Source organism: Prenolepis imparis, unplaced genomic scaffold (genome assembly GCF_030444845.1).
Source record: "Prenolepis imparis isolate NDT839.2.m4 unplaced genomic scaffold, iyPreImpa1.0 SCAF_1, whole genome shotgun sequence".
Classification (NCBI taxonomy): Eukaryota; Metazoa; Arthropoda; class Insecta; order Hymenoptera; family Formicidae; genus Prenolepis; species Prenolepis imparis.
Window position 1 is genome coordinate 12,353,767 of NW_028141159.1, and position 20,420 is coordinate 12,374,186.

The window sequence follows — 20,420 nt, forward strand, 5'->3', positions numbered from 1 at the left end:
TTAAATATCGATCGTACATTGACTTAAGGGATCGAGTTACACGCGCTAGATTATTTTAATAAAATAATGTTATAGTTTTATATTTCATTTTTGATGGAATGATAAACTTTTAATCACACACTTAAACACTTTTGACCTTCCAGTATTTTTAGATGCGAGATTAAACAGTTTACGATATTTATGCTCTTTATTGTCTTTTTTTAATGAACCATCAATGCGATAAAAACGCGGTCATACAAGTCGATAAAGTTGATAGTTAAAACGCTAAATATTTTTCGCAAAATATTGTTTTATCTGTCATCTTCGGCAGAAATAACAAGTTTTGTCGATAAATTTGCTGTTAAATATTGACAGAAGCGTAGAATTAGATGGGTTTATTTATCGTTAATATTCGTGTGAAATGCGAAATCACATTACGAATTGAGAGTTTACAGTTCAGACTCAGGAGATGTGGGTTACTGGATGAGAGTTTGCGAGTTAAGAACTTGGAGTTTGGAGATTAGAGTTAAGATCGAAATCAAGAGTTGAGAGTCAAGCTTATCTATATAGTATCAGAATTTATGAGAACATACGCAATGATGACATTGTCAATAATTCGCACTTTGAGAGTTGTGTACTCTTATATCATCACATAATCGAATCTTTTGCAACACGTTTTATTTTCAAAAAAATATAAGACAAATATTTTCTACAAAATATCAAATACCAAAAGACGATTTTATTTTTGACGACTGAAAATTATGAAAAATATCGGATATACATCCGATCGATTTTTATATCCGTAAATTATCAATCATATTTAAATAAAAATAAAATCAATAATATTGGAATAAAAAAGATATGAATATAATTTACACTAAGAGAATTTTCTCTTAGAATTTACCTTAACCTGAAAATCATGATAATTGTGGGACAATATGATGGAAAGAATTTTATGAGAATTTCTCTGATTAATATTAATTACAATAAAAATAATAATAATCTATCACAATAAAATATAAAATAAGTTTGATTAATTTTACTAAACTATTAAACTGCATAGTAAAATTAATCAAACATATTTTATATTCTATTGTGATAGATATTATTATTTTTATTGTGATAAATATTAATCAGAGAAATTCTCATAAAATTCTTTCCATATCATATTATCCCACGATTACCATAATTTTCAGGGTAAATTCTAAGAGAAAATTCTCTCTGTGTATATATTTTTAAATATTGTTTTAAATATAATTAAATATTTTAAATATAAAAATAATAAATATATTGTCGTTCTTTTAATTCGTTGGTCGTATTTGGCATTTTGGAAGCGTCATGCTTATTAGACCCGCGCGTGTATAGAATACACCCCGATGTGGAGTATATCTCGGCGCATTGCACTCGTGGGAAATACTCCAGTTTCCAGGTGCATCCCTGGCGCGCTGTCTTCTACTCTCGTGCCGAGCAAATTGATGTCGTAATTGCGGGCGCTTCATCACTTTTTCACGCGCCTTGTAAGTCCCGTACGAATGGGATTGGTGCGAGATTAGAAGTACCGTCCGTAAATTCGGTCCTCCTTATCTCCCATCGGCGAAAGATCGCTTATTGCAGGGCGAACCTGCTCCGAAACGCGAAAGTTCTTATCCCTCGTCTTTTTCGCGAACGATACGATTCTCTCGATTCCTGAGAGAAGGATTTTCACGGAGAATTGTCGTCGTTTACATGCTAATGAAATGTGTGATTCTTCCCCTAAAAAATTTGCCTGCGCAGCTGGGGCTGCTCTTGATACGCGCAAAGTTGCGACTCGGATATTTTGTATTATAAAAGTTCTCTCTCTTTATAGTCGAGTTTTTAACAATAAATTTATACTGTCACTCACATTTCCATGCGCTTGTTATCTTCTTCGCAATCTTTGTTTCATATTTCACGACGATTTCGCATTTTATCTCGTTATTTGCGACGCTCGTGATGCATTAATAAATGCCTCATTTCACGTCTGTCCCGCGTTCTGTCTAATTAATAGACGACATCAGCATTTCTGTCTTTCGCGGTCGGCGAATCTCGCGCTTTGAGGTGGTTTCGTACCGGTACAAAACGAGCATTATAACCAGAACCATCTGGTGGTATCGAGGTGGAGAGAGAACGAGTCGGGGAATGCTTGGAGAGAATATTTATCAACAACCCGGAAAGAGAGCTCTAGCGCGGAAATATTTCCTCGCTAGAGAAACGCCGTCACTGCCGCCGCCGCCATAAATCACCGGCTCGCTTTTGCCGAGCCGATCGTGTTTTATAAACGACGATGGATTAGTCGTATTAACACTCTCGAAAGATACACGAAAATACCGATGAAAGACAATAATACGCCAAGCTACTCGCCCGCGCGCGCGACACGCTGATTGATGCCCTCCGACGAAGCAGATCTATTATTAGTCCCTGACCTGCTCAAGAACGAGGATTAAATCCCTTAGCATCTTACCGATAAACTCTACTGTTAGCCAGTCTGGAAAACATAGGATTTTAGAGACTACCAGACAAGCAATCTATTTGTATTTTATTGTGTGTTTTTTTCATGATCATTTATTTATTGCCATGCCATAACAGACTTATATTACTGAATTTTGACTTTTAATTACTTCTATCCTATTATACTGTGACACTCTTTATCGCACATTAATATGTGTGATATTTATTTTTATATATTACAAATACCAATTTTGCCTTGTATATATAATAATGATATTATATACTGTCTGAATTATGACGGAATTATACTACTGAATTTTGACTTTTCATTTATTATACTGTCACATTCTTTATCACATATTAATGTGTGATATTTATTCTTATAATGCAAATTTTACCAAATTTGACTTGTATATTTAATAACGATAGAATACTGCCTGAATATAAGACTGACTATAACGAAATTATACTACTGAATTTTGACTTCTAATCTATTATACTGTCACATTCTTTATCGCACGTTAACATGTGTGATATTTATTTTTATACTACAAATTTTACCAATTTTGACTTGTATATATAACGATGTGAAAATATGTCTGACCACGACAGACTTATACTACTGAATTTTGACTTTTAATTACTTTTCTATTCTATTATACTGTCACACTCTTTATCGCACATTAATATGTGTGATATTTATTCTTATAATATATTACAAATTTTACCAATTTTGACTTGTATATATAATAATGATATTATACTGTCTGAATTATGACGGAATTATACTACTGAATTTTGACTTTTCATCTATTATACTGTCACATTCTTTATCACATATTAATGTGTGATATTTATTCTTATAATGCAAATTTTACCAAATTTGACTTGTATATTTAATAACGATAGAATACTGCCTGAATATAAGACTGACTATAACGAAATTATACTACTGAATTTTGACTTCTAATCTATTATACTGTCACATTCTTTATCGCACGTTAACATGTGTGATATTTATTTTTATATTACAAATTTTACCAATTTTGACTTGTATATATAACGATGTGAAAATATGTCTGACCACAACAGACTTATACTACTGAATTTTGACTTTTAATTACTTTTCTATTCTATTATACTGTCACACTCTTTATCGCACATTAATAAGTGTGATATTTATTCTTATAATATATTACAAGTTTTACCAATTTTGACTTGTATATATAATAATGATATTATACTGTCTGAATTATGACGGAATTATACTACTGAATTTTGACTTTTCATCTATTATACTGTCACATTCTTTATCACATATTAATATGTGATATTTATTGTTATAATGCAAATTTTACCAAATTTGACTTGTATATTTAATAACGATAGAATACTGCCTGAATATAAGACTGACTATAACGAAATTATACTACTGAATTTGAACTTTTAATCTCAATTATACTGTCACATTCTTTATCGCACGTTAACATGTGTGATATTTATTTTTATATTACAAATTTTACCAATTTTGACTTGTATATATAATAATAATATTATACTGTCTGAATTATAACGGAATTATACTACTGAATTTAAAAAACTGATTTAAAAAACGTTTTTATAAAATAATATTCACATTATGTATTACCTCAGTTATTATTTTTTTTTTCGAGATATCTATTATTGTTTATACACGACGATTTGTCTCGCTCATATTTTCTCTTCATGTTCCTGTCTGAAAATTTTCATTTGCAAAGTAAAAAATTTATTTTTATCGAAATTTCTTTCTTCCGCAGTTTAAAGGCGTTAATTGTTTCCGGCATTCCAGGCACCTCGATTTCGACGATACTAGAAACGATCCTCTTTTGCGGCCGCGACGTTCTTCCGTCACGAAAATGCGACAGATAAGCTGGTTTAGTAAATCGCGTTCTACCGACTTGCGCGGTTCTTTGATGCGCTTCGCCCCGACGAATGCATTTTCGCGGGACAAAGGATTACGTGCTTTTCTTATCGCGATCCCGTCGAGCGAGCGAACGAGCTCATCCTATCGCCTTCGTGCGAACGGCGGCTTTGTGCTTGTTGCGGAAGCGTCGTCCGCTTCTGAATTTATACCGCGACCGTGCCCGAAAGATCTCTCCTCCTCCCTTCTGACATCGTATCTAGCACGTTACGGCACACAAAAGGGGGTTCTCGACCCGGACGACACTGGACAATTAAATTCGAGTGTGTGTGTGTGTGTTTGTGTCGGTCTCGCGCGCGCGCAATTTCCGAAAACACAACCAGGCGACGATGCGAACCAGCGAACGCTCGCTCCTATTCATAAGCCAATCTGAAATGCAACGGATCATACATATTACATGGCGACACGGCGCTAGATGCGCCGGCGCGCGGTGTATATAAAAATTTACCGGACCGAATACGGCGACGGTTTTACATAATCAAGCGTATACCTTGCGTTTCTTTTTTCTCTTCTTTTTTTTATTAACTTCCGAAACAATTTAATTATCGTGTCAACTGTTCCCCACCTTTCGTAAAGCCTGACGAGTACGTGCTGTCCGAGAAAAAATCAAATTTCTCCGCTCCCCTATTTGTGATCGCTGTATAATAAATTGAATTCAAAAGTAATCAAACTTTTCTTCGTTAGACTTGCGCGATTGTGCGAATACAAGAAATGAATAACTGCATTCGCTATATTTCATGTAGCATTCGAAAAAAATTTTATAAAGATAATTAAAAAATAGTTTGAGTTTTTTGGTAAAGAATCGCGAATTTTTAATAATTAAAACAAGACTCTGCGAAATCTTAGTCACTATCTAACAATTAAACAATTAAAGTGCGTTATAATTAAACGAATCAACCATTTGAGCATCGACAGATTAAGCTTTCATGAGACGAGATTGTGCATTCATTCGATTTCATCTCGTTCGAGCCTTATTCAGATGTTGCGTCTCACTTAGTCGTCTGATTGCATGACTAATCGTGAGCATGAGATAATATACGTCGGTCTGTCTCGCGCGCTGAAGTTGCATTTAAGTGTCACGATGTATTTTTCTCGGATAAACGGCGTGACTCACTAGATGCGATTCACTAGTTGCATGTTTTCGTCTAGCCGCGCGAAAGATGTTGCTGCGCGGGGAATTCACAGGGAAGCTACTTTGGCGGCGAGCCACGTCGTGTCGTCGCTCGTGCCGTGCAAATTCGAGATCTCCTCGGTTGGCATCTCGACAGGTAAACACGCGTTTGCTCTGCTAAATGTTCTCAATTATCGACTATTTTGAAATAAAAGATGTCGCGATCCGTCCACACATTTGCGCGATGTTTAACACCTTCTTTGATCGCGTCGCCAGAGCTTTGAGATATCGTGGTTTGAAAAATGGCTTATTATATAATTAATATAGCTCCATTATTCATCACTGTTTCTCTTCGTAAATTGCTCATTTAATTTAAAATTTTTTCAAGGAAAAATTAATTAAGTCACAAAGAGATTAAGTATTATTGTATAACGTTGCTATGAATAATTGTCGCGATTTAATATCCTGTTGACATTCAACAGAGTGTCAGTCTTCAAATATATCCTTGTTACTTTTACAGGACATTACGAATTAAGAATTGAATTAGAGAGAGCTAATTGCAATGTAAATCAATGCCAGTCGGATATGTTGCAACTCTGTTTTCTCTCTCACTCTCTTATTTTCTCTTCAGCTTGTCCTATTCTCTGTAACAATATCTAGTTAACCTAATTCTCAAATGATAGTATTCATCACGCAAGTACATCTACAGAGTATGATTGTATTAATACAATTGCATTCATGAATTTATGTTATATTCGTGATTAGTTTTATAACATAAATCTTGAATCACGTAACTCGGTTTCTTGTTGAGAATCGACAATAAAATTGCATAATATATTTTAGAATAAAGAACTTGCAGTATTTTTGTGACAATATTTTGCACGTGTGTGTGTTGTATGTATGTGACTCCTCAAATGGAAAAATAGTTACGGTAAAACTAACTTTTTTACCGAAAGACAATGTAGAGTTGCCGATGCATTAGTCGAGGCGATATTTGCGGATGAGTTCAAATGCAGTTTGCGACCTGTCTCGCTTAGTTTCCCAAACTTTTGAGTCTCAATTCATCCACCCTACGTAAACTTCTTGTTTAGATCTTGGTTAGATCTGTTGCGAGTATCGCGCGCGCGCGCGAAAACGGTCAAACTTATATCGAACGCCTTGCATACGTCATGCATGTCGGGATACCCTGGAGAACGCATCGTGTAAACTTTATTCGATTTGCAGCGCATGATATACGATGATGTATCGATCATGTACTAGAAATAGGTTAACGGAAGTACGAAGTGCTTCAAAATTACCGTCACTCCTCTTAATGACAGGTTTTAATGACGGATTAAGAAGAATGAGAGGATTGTTCCAATATTGAGAAATATCAACATACAGTTTCTAAATAACAAGGAATTAATTGTAGGATTTTAGAATAAAATCGCATGTCAATCATTTTCATCCTTATCTGCATGGTAATTAACGATATGATATAAGAAGAAAATAGAAGAATTTAATTAAGTGGCTGAGTTGCATAAGACTTGAAATAAAACGTATCCTAAATGAACATGTCAGAAAATGATTCTAAATTTTGAATAAATTTTGTTATATTTAAGAAAATGTTGACAAAATATTTTTTTTTTAAATGATATACATTTTTTTCTTAAATCGATAATGCATATCGCGCGATCATTACTTCTTCTTCTTAATCACTTTATTTGAACGTCGTGATACATTTAAACGAAAATTAATTTCCCACACATGTTGATTTACAAGTGTTTTTCATAGACTTGCCGAGAGTTGATGCACCATCACCTAAATCAACAAAGTATGGAAATACTGTCTTAAAATATCTACGCATGCATCTGTTCAAGTGCATTCCTCTTTTCTGTTGCAGGAAGTGTTGCACACGATCAGTGCACCCAGTGGGCAGGTACAACGTATCGTAATCTTCAAGAAAAACGGCGTACAAGCCATGGTTGAATATCCTTTACAATACATTTTATTCTTACGACTTTTTGTTCTGTTTGATCATTTCGCCTGCAATTTTGGGGGTTTGTGTTAATACTTCTCCGAAGGTACGTGTGTAAATTTCAATTGTGTAAATTAACACTTTAAATTCAGCGATGCTCGCGTTGCCGCGTCGTAGTAAATCACTAAGAAAAATAGTGTACCACTAATGTCTTGTTTGCAGAATGTTATAGTTATTTTACGACTACACAGTTGGAAAATTTGTGTTTTTTTGTTAAAAACGGTCCCCGTTAAAATTTTTATGTTAAATTAACATATTGCTGTTGTGTTAATTGAACTTAAATGTTAAATTATTAAAATAACTGAAAAAAGTGTAAAAATAACACAATGTGTATTTACTTTTAATTTTACACAATAAATATGTTTGGTATTATTAGTAACAAGATTTATCTATTAAAATTTACAGAAAAAAAATATTAATTTTACTTTATAATGTAAGTGGGGATGATAAAATGTAAAATTAACAATTTTTTTAATTAATTTTTACATTTAAACTATGTTAATTTAACACAAAATTTATTTTAAGTTTACTTGAAGTTTGCATTTATTTTATGTTAAAATATTAACACAGTATTCGTGTCATCATTTAACATATCCGTATTATGTTAAATTAACACAAAAATTTCTGTGGACCGTTTGGGACATGTGATATTTGTTAAATTTAACACAAATTTTTCAACTGTGTATATAGATACTGCATGTTCGCATTAATAAAGTTGTAAACTTTTTGGCGAGCGAAACGTATAACAAAATTCTGGATAAGCATTTAAGAGACAAAAATTTTTCATCTTATAACAGTCTTCAAATTTTTCGGAATTCATTAATTTTCAAAATTGAAAATAAATCTTTTCGTAATTGCACATTTTACCAGGAATTTAATTTGATTTTAATTTATATATTTATAAAAAAAATGTTGCATTGAAATTTATATAAAGAATTATGTAAAAAAAAATTAAATTTAAAGTACGTAATTTAAAGTATGATTTAAAGTACATAAAGTACATTTGAGTTTGTGACGGCACACACGCGAATAACGAGAAACGGTTTACACGAGCAAACCGTCGCGTTTCTCGGGAATTTGATTTACACATGGCATGGATAACTTCGGGGCAACTGCGCGGTAAGTACGCGCGAGTTCAAGGGTCACCTCGTACATCGCGCTCGACGAGAGAACTCGAGGCCCCCGCGGGGATCAAGTCTCCGTCTGACACGCTTTCCCGGGCCGAGGAAACTTTGTCAAGACACGCGCTACCATTACGACGTAATGAAGATTTATAAGGGGGATTCGGGTTAACTTGACGGTGGAGGCTCGACGGAGATTCGACTTTCTCGCCACGAACTCTGTTCGCGAACTCGTTCAACGCGCATCGAGAGCTTTACTGCCGCGAGAAGCGCATCGTATTTTCGGTAAATCCACCTGGCGGAATATATTCCGGATTATTATGATCCGAATAATAGTCGAGCCGCGTTCCGCGTGACCATAAATTCGTTAGAACTTCGAGTCAGGCCGGGGTTTTATCGCCGGTTTATACTGCGTGACGACCACTTTGCAGGAAAATAACATTGTGACGCTGTAGCGAACTTTGTGAAGCTTTTCGTGCTGTCGGAATGCTACATTTTTACATGTTTCCCATAAAACTCTTGGTGAAATTACAATTCACACAATTTGATTTGTGCGATAAGCCATTTTTAATAACATTTCACGCACCCTTAATTTTTATTTTTACATACAAATACTATCAAACTGATAATATGAACGTTTATTAAATAAGATGTAATAATTTCACACACACAAACTAACTTACGTTATCATATAAATTAAAACAGCAATAATAACACACATCAAATTTCACTTGTATTTCGTGTGAAATATTTTGAAGTATTTTCCACAAATTGTCATATATATCCTTAACTAATATTTCTGATAATCACGTTTGACTCGGTGGAATCAGCAACCAGAGCAAAAGAGACGCTACATGGAGCAGACATATACTCCGGCTGCTGCACACTAAAAATTGACTTCGCGAAGGTGAGTTTTTACCAACAATTACAACTTTTACAATTGTTCTCTTCTTTTGAGAGAAAAATTTATGCGAATTCAGATGTCTAAATGTTACGGCAAATTGCTTTCGTCGACTTAAAAAAACTAATGAAGAAAAGGAACCGTTCTTAAAATTCATTTAAAGCAAATTGCTCTCGTTGATTAAAAAAAAACTAATGAATAAAGAGATCCGCTCTTAAAATTTCGACGTTTAAGGCATTTTACATAATACGACTCGTGTTAACGCAGAAGTTCGGAAAAGTTGCTCGTTTTATTCGTTTTATGCGACTCGTTACCTATTACAATTAGCAATGCTGCGAGTTTATGGCCTGAAAACAGAATTCTATGTGATACTTTGCAACAGTTAATTAGCAAAAGTTCATATAAGTACTCCGACATGTTTGATAAATCCGCTTTAAGTGCACTTATGGTGCATTTGCAAATACAGATTACATATATAGAGTTATCGGATATATAAATTACGCTAGATTATAATTTCAAAGCTGCAACGGCAGTTCTTTTAATCACGAATTATTTGATGAAAAGCTTTAATGGAAAACGCTTAATCTTTTTCCGACACAAATATATTTAAAACAAAATTTTACAGAGAAATTATTAAAATAATATTACATAATAATATTAAATAATAATGAACATAACGTAAAGAAATTTAATTTGAGATTTAATTATCGGCACATTTAACGTTTTACATTGAAAAACTACGACAAACGATGTCTTTCGATTAAATTTTCCTTCAGAAATAATATATTACTAATTTGTAAAAAAAAAAAAAAAAAAAAAGATTAGAAAAATAATTATTCTATACAATGAAAACTTTCAATGAAAAAGTTTTAAATCTCATATAATTTATGCATCAGTCACGCGATAATTGTACTTGTAATTTAATGCACAGAATAACTTTTAGAATTGGAGCAATTTTGATCTATGATGTAACATTATGTTACACATAATTATATTACACACATATAATTGAGTGAGATATCGTTTGTACGATTAGTGAGAAAAACCGCGTGCGCGCGTGTAACTTTTTAATAATAGAATATATATAATAGAGCTGCTCATTTCTCTCTGTAATTGCGCAGCTCTCAATCTCATCCAGATGAAAGCTGAATCAGCAAAAACTTCAACCGTCGATTTAAATAACTTATCGTAATCAATGCACACTCGTGATGCTGTCGTAAATCTTGTAATTTAACGCTTGTAAGCAACACGAGCGCGACACAAGATGGATTAACCGGTTTTTATCTGATTCTACCTACCGCGAGCATTAGCGTGACACTGCAAACAGCTGTGCTCTTTCACGCCCCTGTCTCGCGACTTTCACGCGAGAAGAATTGAGCGCCATTCACACACAATACGCTATTCAATGGCGAACAAACGTTTATTGTCAAAGTATGCCGCGGCGAATAATTTTGGACAATTTTTCAGAAATATTGCACTTTTTCTAAAGTCATATAGTTCGATCATTATTATCGATTCGCTATAAAATATAAAAGCACAAATAGTGCATATCTTTTAACGTCTCTTTATTTATATGCTTCTGCTGAACTCATTAAGAAATTATTAGTTTCCGGATCTTGAAAAGTTTCTTATTCGTTTCCGTGTTTACACAGCAATTGCAGTGTCAACTCGATAGAAACGTTGAAAAGAATATCCGGTGCATTAAGCCTGAGGCGAATGAGAAAAAAAGTATGTCGCGCAAAGGCGCGCTTTTTTTGGCACGAAGAAAACACGCGACAAAATTGAGCAACCGAATATTAATGAATCTCAGCGTTATGCAATCGCTCATTAATGAAAACATGAGCGGTGTTAATGAAAACATAATTGCAGCGGATATCATCTTTCTGCGTGTCTCAATAATTGCGTATAATTTTCGAATAAAAATTGACTAATGTTTAGAAAATATTTTATTCCGATAGAAAGAAAATGGTGTGAGAATTTTCACAAAAATTCTATACATCAATAATTAACTAAAAAATATTTAATTAAATCAGAATTCATTTTCTTTGTTATCTAGTGTGAAAATGAGATTGCAGGGCACTTTGTTCATTATCGTTTCACTTTCAACTTTAGTTATTATATATCGTTATTACTATCAAATGTCGATTATTTCCTCGTTACGTAATACGAAATCCGATCATGGAGTAGCAAAAATAATCGATAACATAATTTCTTCGTTCGAACAAACAACTTGGAATTACTTCGATTCGCCGTTATCCTTTCCGATTGCTTCCTTGCTACCGACCATGCGGGTTATATTGGAAAATGTTAGATATTTATTGGCGATAGCGACCATACTTTTCGTTCGCGGATATCGCGCGCAGCTGCTTCTTCTACACCCTTTGGAGTACTTGAAGTCATAAAGTACCTATACTTAATCGATCATTCACAATCTCTTTGCAATTAACGCTAGCTTTTGCTTGTTTTGGAAAAGTTAAAAATAACTATTTATTATAAAATAAGTAACCATAGTTAGGAATTGCTGTAATAAAAAATTATATATAATATAAAATTTTTGCTCAAGCTAAAGCAATATTAAGTAATATATTAAATATATCAGAGGGTATCAGAGAACTAAATCAACATCCGTTAAACTTATCCTATGACACGCGGTGAACTATTTATCCTTAATAAAAAAAATTTCAATTATATAATCTAGATTTAATAAGATTGAATTAGATAGATACAGTCTGCGCAATTTAAATAACACGAAGTGCAAAAATTTTATACAACAGAAAGAATGTCACAAAAATTTAGGGTGAAAGTATGCGCATACCAAAGTAGAGCGCTAAAGACATTCGCGTTAGAGCGAAAATAGAGTCGAAAGCGCACAACGATCAAAATTGGATTTCAAGATGAAGATCTTATGACAGGAGCCATTCCTTTGTCTCCCTATTGTCAATAGAAAGAACCTGCCAAATAGCGGTCGCGCTTGTTGGAAAGCTATACATGAGCTGCATGAATCATACGGTAGATCTATCCTGCGCGTGTATCTGCGTGAGGAATAGGTCGTATCACAGACGCGTATCAGATACATCGGAGGAATATTTGAACAAGCCACCGCGCATCATCCTGTAAATCATCTAGATGGATTCCTCGCATCTTTCTCCTCTCAATGCATTCGTGTTCTGTTGCGAGTCGGAAATTTTTGTAAGAACAAACGCGGATGGAATGATAATATCACGTCTGTTGCACGGTGGTCTTGCAAAGGTTGCTCGATTCAGAAGTGGATTTATAGATAAAAAGAAATTTCTGTTTTAAGATATATTCTTTTGTTAGTGTAACATTGTTTTCTTTGAAAATATATAAAGATCAGCGCACGTGTTGTTCAAAATATCTTGGTCGTGTGATATTATATATTAATATTATACATCGATATTATGCATTTTTTTATTCTTCTGTAATTTTTCGAATATCCAATGAATGGTGAGTGTATTTCTTTTTTTTCTCATAATTCGTTGTCTTTGTAAGGATGTTATTATTCATTTCTAAGCATTCACACAGTTGGCACACATTCTCCATTGTCCCATTATTCCGTCGCCAGAGTGTTCTTTTTTTTTTCTTTTTGAAATTTTTTCGCTCCGAGCTGATATTGCTAACACTGCAACTCGCAACGTGTGCAAAACGTTTTATCCCCTTTATTTCCTAACGCCCACCTCTTCATCTCCAGCTATACCTATTCAGGGAATCATTATTAGACTTTCGTTCTTCACGAATCGGCGAAAAAATGCGAGAAAACTGTTGCACCGAAGTTGAAAAAGTTGATAAAGCCGGTCATTATTTAGAAACTGTGAATCGCAGCTACGTAATAATTGCGCTTTTCAATGGTCTCTTTAATTGGAGCGTGAAGTCGGATAAAAATTTAAATGTCACTGTTATCACAAGTATCGCGTCGTCGGTGGTCTTTATTTCTCGGAACTTTTAACTTGAAGTAATTTCGTTGTGATATCATAAGTCTTGAGATGGCAAAAACGCGCGCGACGTGTTCGACTATTGTTACGACGAGAGATCTTCATTCAGCGAATATCATAAAGAACGTTAACAAAGTTGCTCTACGTGCTGGCTTATCGCCCTTGAGATTCCGCGCAAATTTTTATCGGACGGGAAATATCGTCAGGAATTGAAAGTATATATTTGCCATATTCGACACTAAAACGATATTAGCAGCGCGACATACGCGTCTCTACATTTTTTACGAGATTCCTTTAAAATCTAAAATGAAGTAAAGGAGATGACGAGCGCAACAAAAAAACAGCGAGAAGAGCTGAGTCTCTATATATATACGATGTTTCGGAACGAATTTTTTTATCCAGGATTTCTTGATCAAGCTTTTCAAGTTAACTTTCAAGGATAATTTTTTCCGCCGCTATTCTCTCTTCACTTTTGACATTAATTATATCAATATCTCAAAATTAACGGTATTTTATACATTTTTTTTGTTAAAAAATACACAAGAAAATATGTGAGAAATTCAAATTTCAAAGTATATTTGCTGCGCATATCGTTAATGCTAAATGCGAAAGAAAAAATATCTCTCTTGATTATATCACACGACATTCTATTTTTCACTTATTCATTTTGCATGACGATGCGATTCCCGCTCGCACAAATGAAAGAATGCAAATTTAGTAATTACTCACGGTATTACTGCGCCGGACACTTCTTCCCGCAGGTAGAAAATAACGGGGCGTATCCCACTGTTTTAGAGTACGACGTTACTAAGGTCTAATGAGACGTATAAAGAAACAATTACTGGTATAAATTATTGCGTCAAATAGTGGGATTTAAAAAGGCATAATTTTTAGTGGCTGCGTTATAATCCTGAAATTACATTTTCTAGCGCGAGCTGCATACGCCGCATTCTATCCATACCGCGAACTATCCCACATTTCACTTCCCACCCGAGAAAATGCAGTGCAACTCGTTTATTACGCGGAAAAAAACACAGAAACATTTATATTAAGTGTTTACTTGTTTAAAGGAGATGATTTTATATTTAAATTTTAAAGAAATTACATTATTTTATTTTTCGTGATACTTTATATGTAATATAAATTTACCGTTATATATACATGTATGTGTATATATGTATATCTTTTAATATAAAATATATTAATATATAATATATAAATTCTTTAATATATAATATATTTAATACATAATATATTATTTAAAAGCAACCATTAATATTAAATATATATATATATATATATATATATATATACAACATATACAAAATATACATATATATACTTTTTTAACATTAATTGTTGTTTTTAAAGAATTATATTTTGATATAATTCTTCTTGTATCACGGTTTGCCGCGCAGAATCATCCATTTTCATTAATTTGTAATTATCTATTTTTATATTAGTTGTATATATAGTGATACACGATGCAAAACGTTTATCACATTTACGTCCTTTTGTTATTTTCTCCTTTTATATAACGCTGGTAAAATGGGCAGTGGTCACTACATTTACCTTTATTTTCTATACGCGGATGCACATTTCAAACGCGAATATTATTGTTATTTCTGCCATGTCATTTCGCGTGCGAATAATATCTGAAATTACTATGTGGAATCGTGTCGAATGAAAAGTGCTTTAATGGAACAAACCTATATACGGTTGCACGGTTATATTGCAATAATATAATATCATACCGTTGTTATATATGGTGTTATGGCTGTTATTATATTTTAAATATATCACACTTTAATGTTTTCTCATCTAACGCTTTAACTGATAGCAAACTCGCGTATATGTGAAACAACCTCTTTTTACAGAACTTTTTCTTCTAACAAAATATGAAGTTTCATGAAATTGTATATTGTGTAACAGATTTAATTTTTTATTCTGACAGCTTACGACTTAATAAATTGCGGAAAGAGCGAAAAATTAACACAATAAAAGTTCCATTAATTCTACCGTAGATTTAATCATTAATTCTTTGAGTATGAAATTGAATTTCTGTCATAAACTATGGCAATGACGGAATAATCATTTTATGTTTCAATAGATTATGAAAATGATAAACTTGTTAGTCATCATTATTTTGTATGTTAATATTCATGCAAATTTATGTAATTATGTAGAAAATGTTATTACGCAATGCGACCTGATGCATTTCTACACGCACTAAATTGGACGTCTCGCGCAGAAATTTATAACGTTCCGCTTATTAATGTCATTAATTACAATCGATTCGCTGATCCATATATGAATATCTCTTATCATTTCAACAAACGACTAAATGACTTTATAATGCAACGTAATAAAACTTCATATATTTCTGTTTTAAAATTTTTAGCGAGCTCGCTTCCGTGAAACAGAATGTTAATTATTCCTCTGTTACTGAAAATTTTGAATTGCAAATTAAAACTGAGAATAGAAGCAAAAGCGTTGCATTGCTTTCTAAAATGTCGACCTCTTTCGAATCGACGATTTTCTATAGGCGACATTATAACTGTGACATTACAACGCCAAGTTCGTTTCTCGTTAATATGCAGCGATTAACTCAGTTATAAGTTATCGATGTTAAATTTCGAAACGCGGCTGGCGTATGCCAGTCTGCGCATATCGGTGTGCACTGGGAAATCTTACTTTTCGTTTTGAATTGCAAATTGCAGCAACGAACGGTCCGACTGCTTCGGTGCTTTCTGCGGATACAAGGTAAAGTTTGAAAGTTTCTTTCGCCAGAGAAAAAGAATTTCTTCTTCGATTTGTCGCTCGTAAAATACGCACATCGTCAATCATTCTCCTTGTCAACGCACAACAAATGTAGAAATTATTTTACTGCTTTTGATGGATCAGGCGCTCGTTCAAAATTTGAGGTGCAAGAATTCGTTCTTTATTTTGTGAAAGAGTATATTTATTAAGAGACTTTTTTAGTTTTAATTTTTTATATTATTTTATAAAGAGCGAAATTTAATTTATTATTGAAGTCTGAGTAATTTTAATTTATTGTATTGAGTTACGAATGTTTGCTCTAGAAGTTTCAAGCTACGGACGTTTAGATTTCCGTTGAAAATATATAAAGTTTATTCTCGATAGGAATTCACTATCTTTCAATTTTGTGAAGATAGCGCTTCGCTGTTGTTATTATTAAAGTAATAGAAATTTTGTATGTAACGGGTATATATATATGCTTTTGTCAAATAACCTGTGCACATTATTTGTACTTGCTAAACTCTGTGCTCTGCGGTTGGCTAATGAAAAGAGCTGTGAATATTGTGTACACAGAAATTCTACAAAATTATTCAAAACAGGAAAGCGGGAAAGCACCTCTAAGTTAAATTCCTGCGAATTAAGCAAATTTTATTATAATTTCAAAACTGTTTCTGCTAAACGTCAAAATTGAAAGATGGTGTGAGAAATTGTGCGCACTATAAAGATAATATGCAATTAAAATTTACAAAATTCTATACGAATAATAATCGGAAAATGAAAATTGTTTAAACTTATTTCAATATTTTTACGTGTTTAAAATTGGTAATGTGTGTAATTATAAAAATTAAAATTACATTCATAATCATCATAAAAGTGAAATATAATTAGTTGAGAACTCCGCTGTGCTATACTATAGCTTTTCTAGCGTATAAATATATAAGGATGTAAGAGCCTAGGGCACTAATAGCAGATCCTCGACGGTACGCTACATTTCATTGTGCAAAGTGCAATCTAACATTCATCTATTTTTTACTTACTTGCGCCGCTGAAAGCTAAGAAGAATGAGTATATATATATTCTCTTTGCAATTATTAATTATTTAAATACAAAAAAATATGCATTATTTTAACGGAGAAAAAAATTGCTTAAATTTTGAATTTGTAGATTGTGCATTTCTCTCTTAGAAAGTAATTTTAATTTAATACAACCCGTAGACGCGCGGTGTGAGATGTACATTCTATTCCGGGGACCTTTGAGAAACTTTTATGAATAACGTTATATATAAAAGTTCTCAGTATAGATTTTGCATTCAATGGATTTGGATCTCTGTGCGAAAGCTCGTTTGCCTTGATATATCGAGTAAGCTTTGAAGATCACACCGACAGAATGAGAATGTCAGCTGTATTACGACAGAAGAACCGATAACATCGACGGACGTTTTATGAAACTTTAATAACGACGAAGGCGTAAATAACTTGGCCTCTCGTGCGGCACCTCGAGTCATCTCTCGGCTATTAAGAAACTTTTCGATTGATATCGAAAACTCGGGAGGAATCACTCGATGATCCCTCGGCCCAATTAAAGCTATTGCCAACGTGCCTCGCGTACAATTCATGTAAGATTAATTATCTCCATTGATTAAAATACGCCGCAGCAGCATTTATTGCGATTGTATTCGGATATCATTTCGGCTAATTAATTTTAATGGCTTGTTTACATTTCGTAGCTTACTTACATTTCGGCCAAATATCGCGCCTTGCTAAATAAATATTATTCCCTTTCTATTCTATTGTTCTCACTTATGCTCTTCAAATTTTATTATTTTTTTTTTTTTCAATCTCTGTACCATTTCGATATTTTTGTTACGAAACATTTCAATATTTGTATTTAATACTTTTCTCGCTGTATTTAGAGCAGCTGCAATATTTATATCTATTAAACGGATGAAATATTTAAAACCTTTGTATAACTTGAAAGCATAATTAAAATATCTAGATCACGCAAGTGTACAATCATAAATAAAACGTAAATAGATGTAATTCACAATAAAATATGTAAAAAATAATTTTTAAAATTTAGACTATTTAGTTTTTTTATTAAAACTAAATTTTAATCGAAATCTGTTATAAAACTTATACTGTTTTTAAAATTTCAGTATTTTTGTTCCTTTTGTTTCTCTCTGATTTTTTTTTATTCTGAAGAATACGATACAATCGTAGAACAGTAAATATCACCATTTCACGTTATCTTGTTCGATGCCTGCATCGATTGTACACGCGAGTCGTATGTTTACTACGTGCGGCTTCGAAATCGATTATTTTTGAAGCGGTATTAGTGGGGAAATTAACGATTGCGGACGTTGCCTGCGCACGTTTGTTCGGGTGTGACGAGCGTTATGCATAATAAAAGATGAATGGCTAATGTCATAGACAGACACGCGTAAAGCAGAAATGGCGATAATGAAATTTTCCGCTTCACAGCAGATGATTATATCTCAAAATGTGTTCAATGAAAATATATTTTTAACACGTTTATTGCCTTTTTGCAGACAATTATTAAATTTTCAACGTTTTTAGAGCGCGTTATTAACGCGATATACAGAGATCTATCTCTCGCATTTATTTATCTCGACGACGTGATAGAAGTAACTGTAAAACGGAGATGCATTTTATATTAATATTAGTAATATTAATATTAGATGTATAGAGAGAGAGAGAGAGAGAGAGAGAGAGAGAAGCATTTTTTAAAAAAGAAAGATATTTATTGCAATATTTTATCATCTCGAAGAAACAAACAATTTTTCGAAAAATTAAAATACGAGGAAAATATTGTGCCAAGTCCGAACTCCTTAAGTAAATGTTTGTAATTCTAGTTTACGCAATTTTCGTCTCCACTTTGTGAACAATAATTTTCTTTTCTCGAAAATGTCAACCAATAAGTTGTTTTTCATTGAAAAAGATAGATTGTGGCTATCTTTTTGATGAAACGGTGCTTTCAAAAGTATTCAAGAAAAATATACGTAGAAATGAGAAACCTATATATTAATGTTTCGCGATTTTACATATCAATTTTTCACAACTTTAAAACAATGAATGATTATAATTAGTGAATTTTTTATTTTGAAAATGTTTCGATTTTTTATCAAATGTGAAGACGTATCAGGCATTGATAAAATTAATTAAACTATTTAATAATGTACATTCAATAATATTTAATATTCTTCTATTTTAATATTTTAATATTTTAAATGTAATATTAAACACGATAAGAATTACAAGAGTTTTGTATATATGTATATCACGTATATATTCTATATCTCCGAAACTCAAATAAAAGAATTGATTTGTCGATTTACTTTAATCGAGAAATCATGTCTCTACTTCGTTATTATCTGTCATAATTTTTATGACAGTCCATATATAGATAATGCCACGACAAATCCGATGCATTTATCTTATAAAGCAGATAAGAAGGCATACTGAACGCAGTCGGACGGAGAATTATTGTAGCATTTTACTTTGCCACGATGCGTTGTAGAACGTTCACAAAGCCGAGGAAAAATGCATCCCCGTCGTACGGATAGACAGCCTGGTATCTACCGAGAAAGATAGATAGTTCGCGTCGCATTTCGTATATTTCCATACGTGCTGGCCGATCTATATCCCGGTATTATGTATTCGCGAAATTCGAGGCCGTTCAGTTCTGCAAATATTTTTTATCCGATCGTTTCGCCTTTTAATCACGGACGTGTATAATCGTCGTTCGTTGTAACGGCGATTAAAACTGCCGTGAGTTTCTCTCGAACGTCTTTAACGCGGCTCGTGCGATGTAATTTATAGGAGCGCGCGCTTCAAAGCCGCCACGCAAGATTTTACGAGCTCGTTTTCCCGCGAGTTTCCTTTCATGGTCGTCCCAGATAGTCCATTGACTTTCGCGCGAGCTGGACAACTAATTCAAAGGCACTAATGTGAAGCAGCACGTTAAGCGCGCACACACACACACACACACACACATATTATAGCTTTTATCCGGCCTCCGGAAATTTTACAAATGGTTAATAAAGCTATTATAATCCTGCGAGTTTTAATTTAAATCTATCGTAGAAAATTATATCTCGTTTTTATGAAATGACATAAAAAATTCTAAGAGCTATAA

The 20,420-nt window shown here is 33.2% G+C and overlaps 1 protein-coding gene across 2 annotated transcripts in view; it reads left to right on the forward strand.

Annotated features, from left to right (window-relative positions):
- The window catches only part of Sm (heterogeneous nuclear ribonucleoprotein L), a 151,356-nt gene that overhangs the window by 54,039 nt on the left and 76,897 nt on the right, over positions 1 to 20,420 (forward strand). For both annotated transcript variants that reach the window (XM_083034101.1, XM_083034187.1), the window contains exons 4-5: positions 7,399 to 7,484; positions 9,465 to 9,561. In XM_083034101.1, coding sequence (XP_082890227.1) covers positions 7,399 to 7,484; positions 9,465 to 9,561 — 183 coding nt within the window. The remainder of the gene's footprint in view (positions 1 to 7,398; positions 7,485 to 9,464; positions 9,562 to 20,420) is intronic.